The 2984-nt window shown below is 46.8% G+C and overlaps 1 protein-coding gene across 4 annotated transcripts in view; it reads left to right on the top strand.

The window, feature by feature from the left end:
- Window positions 1-60: 60 nt before the first annotated feature.
- The window catches only part of RPRD1A (regulation of nuclear pre-mRNA domain containing 1A), a 59254-nt gene continuing 56330 nt past the window's right edge, over window positions 61-2984 (top strand). For all 4 annotated transcript variants that reach the window (XM_004702959.2, XM_045296201.1, XM_045296200.1 and 1 more), the window contains exon 1: window positions 61-259. In XM_004702959.2, the coding sequence (XP_004703016.1) occupies window positions 109-259 (151 nt within the window). In that variant the 5' untranslated portion in view covers window positions 61-108. The remainder of the gene's footprint in view (window positions 260-2984) is intronic.

Genomic DNA, 2984 nt, shown 5'->3' with positions numbered 1-2984 from the left:
GAGGGCGTGGGGAAGGGGGGGTGTGGGGGCGAGGCCGCGACGAGGGCGGTGAAACTCTCCTCCCCGCGGCCCCGGCGCGTGGGACGGCGTGAGCGCGGTGTCGGAGGGATGTCCGCCTTCTCCGAGGCGGCGCTGGAGAAGAAGCTGTCGGAGCTGAGCAACTCGCAGCAGAGCGTGCAGACCCTGTCTCTGTGGCTCATCCACCACCGCAAACACTCGCGGCCCATCGTCACCGTGTGGGAGCGGGAGCTGCGCAAAGGTGAGCCGCCCGCGCCGCGGCTGGTTCCCCGGCGCCGCCGAGACGCTCGCCTCGCTCCCGCGGCGCCCGCGGCTCCCCCGGCTCCCCGACGTCGGAGGGCGGTCTGGGCGCCGGCCCCGCGCGCCCTGCGAGCCGACGGGTCGGGTCGGATGGAGGGTAAATTTAAATCTCGACTGATTGAGCGCCGGGGCTGTAGCCAGGTGCTCGGACGCCGCATGCAATTAGGGCCAGACGTTCCCCACAGCCTGCTTGGTGCTTGGTCTGTTTGTGGACCGTACTGGTGGGTGGGAACGGGAAGCGGGAAGGGGTGGGGGTGGGGGGCTACTTCCAGTTCTGTAACACGTATACCTGGTCTTGTAAAGGGATGGAAGGACCTGCGTTTTAGAATTGGGGGATCTGAAAATGCATCATGCCGCGATTAGGACCCGGGATTTGTGGAGAGCAAGTTTCTTAACTTTTGGGATGGCAGGTACCGTACCTGAAAAACAAAGGGCTGCGATTAAGCGTTCTAAGGGACCGGGGGTATGCTTCTGCGACTCACGTTTGATAGTGCGCTTGTAAATGAAGTCAACTTTTTTGAGCAGCTACTTGTCACTAAAGGTGGGTCATGAGTCTGCCCAGCTGCCATATCTGTAAACAATTGATTGTGTGTAAATGTGGTTGGAAAAAAAATTCAATTTTTACATTTGTTGGGTATATTACCCAATCCATTGGGTAAACTAGAAACTCAGTTGTTGTCTCAGACATCTTGATGAATATGATAGTTATTTATTAAGTGTTAACAGTTTTAACAATTATTAATTAAAATAGGTACTTGTTTACCGAATCGTGTGTTGGTATGACAGTGAAAATGTGGCCTGGGCTTAGTTGCCCTTTTCATACAAAATACACGTGTATTTTCATGTGACTAGGAAGAGATCTCTCCCTAGAAGACATTGAGTTAGAACTCTGTTTATAAGTAAGTGTGCAGGTATTGGTTCTCAGTGAGAACTTGGTTTTGGGGGAGCAGCCAAAAAGATATGCAGAACTTTGAAACATAAGTTGGGGAGTATCCATAATTGTGGGAAGTCAGGAACTCTCTTTGCTTTTGGACCGTACTAGATTTCAAAATCAGCAACAGGTTTATATTTACCCCGTCTGTCTTAGAACTGCCGTGAGTCAATGAGACAAACAACCCAATTGAAAAAAACGACAGTGCTGTTGATGGGCCTTCCACATGAGTGGAAGCCCGGAAGACTAATAATTCATGCTTGATTTTATTAATTTCATTCTATGTCCTCTCACCCGTATGGAAGCTACAAATAGATGTCTTTGGAGTCCCTGGGTGGTGCAGATGGCTACAATAATTTGCTGGTAACTGAAAGATAAAGGATTCGACTCTACCCTTTAAGTTCCCTTTGATGAAATACCTGTTCAGGTCTTTTGGTTACTTGTTTTATTACTGACTTTTAAGTGACCGTCTCATTTGGAAAATTAGCCAGTTAATAAAACCCTATAGATCGCAAAGGTCCAATCCAATTATGGAAATGGCTCAGTTGTATAAGGAGTCAGGATGAGTTAGGAGCTTACTCAAGGGCAGCTAACAATAAAAAGATTTTCTTTTTGAATTGTGGTGTAGGTGGACGTTTACAAAGCAAATAAGCTTCCCATTCATTAATAATTTTATGTAAACGTTTTTTCCTAACAGTGCAAAGGCTTCAGTGTAATGACATTCTTTACACCACCTGTGGGCACTCTCCTTATCCATTTTTCCTTCTTTCCTGCCCCTTCTTGGCTTCAGAGCTTGGTTTTGGGGCAAGTGCTGGCCTTTTGGAGCCCTGGTGGTATAGTGCATAACAAACTGGGCTGCTGTGTGTAAGGTTTGCTTCTGGGACCCCACAGAGCAGTTCTGCTAGGTCCTGCAGGTCATTATGGGTTGGAACTGACTTGACAGCTGTGGATTGTTGATTGTTCTCTGGAGCAGGCTCTTTACAAACATTTATTCCCGGCCTGACTGACTACATGCATGGTGGCCCCTGGCGATGGACAGCAAGCGTTCTTAAGTGTTCTAGATATAAACCCCTTTCAGATCCATGATTTGTCATGTTTTCTCCTGATATATGAGTTGCCTTTTTTCTTTCTTAAGGAGCCCTGGTGGTTGGTTGAGCATTGGACTGCTAATCGTACTTCAAATCCAGCAAATAGCTACTCCCTGAGAGAAAAATGAGATAATCTGCTCGTATAAAGATTTACAAAGCTTTGGGAACCCAAATAAGGTTGCTATGAGTCTGAAGTGACTAGATGCGGTGGGATTTGGTTTGTTGGATGCTTTTTTTTTTTTTTTTGTATGGAGCCTGGTAGTGCTTGTTAATGCTAGCCATAAGGCCAGTGCTTCAAACCCACAAGCAGATTCTCAAGAGGAGATGAGGCTGTCTGCTGCTATAAAGATTTACAGTCACAGAAACCTTACATCGATAGGGTCACTAGCATTTGGAATCTATCTCTGCCAGTGGGTTGGCTGCAAGTTGATCCCTGGGGATGGACTAGGCTGACATTCTTTCCGTATTCTATATCAGATCCATGATTCACAATGTTTTTCTTTCTTTTTTTTAAAAATCATTTTATTAGGGGCTCATACAACTCTTATCACAATCCATATACACATCAATTGTGTAAAGTGCATTTGTACATTCATTGCCCTCATCATTCTCAAAACATTTCCTCTCCACTTAAGCCCCCGGCATTA

The sequence above is a fragment of the Echinops telfairi genome, unplaced genomic scaffold (assembly GCF_000313985.2).
Source record: "Echinops telfairi isolate 266 unplaced genomic scaffold, ASM31398v2 ScPeMD7_7400;HRSCAF=8409, whole genome shotgun sequence".
Classification (NCBI taxonomy): domain Eukaryota; kingdom Metazoa; phylum Chordata; class Mammalia; order Afrosoricida; family Tenrecidae; genus Echinops; species Echinops telfairi.
Note: the sequence above shows the minus strand (reverse complement) of the source record. Positions and strands in the feature narration are given on the sequence as shown.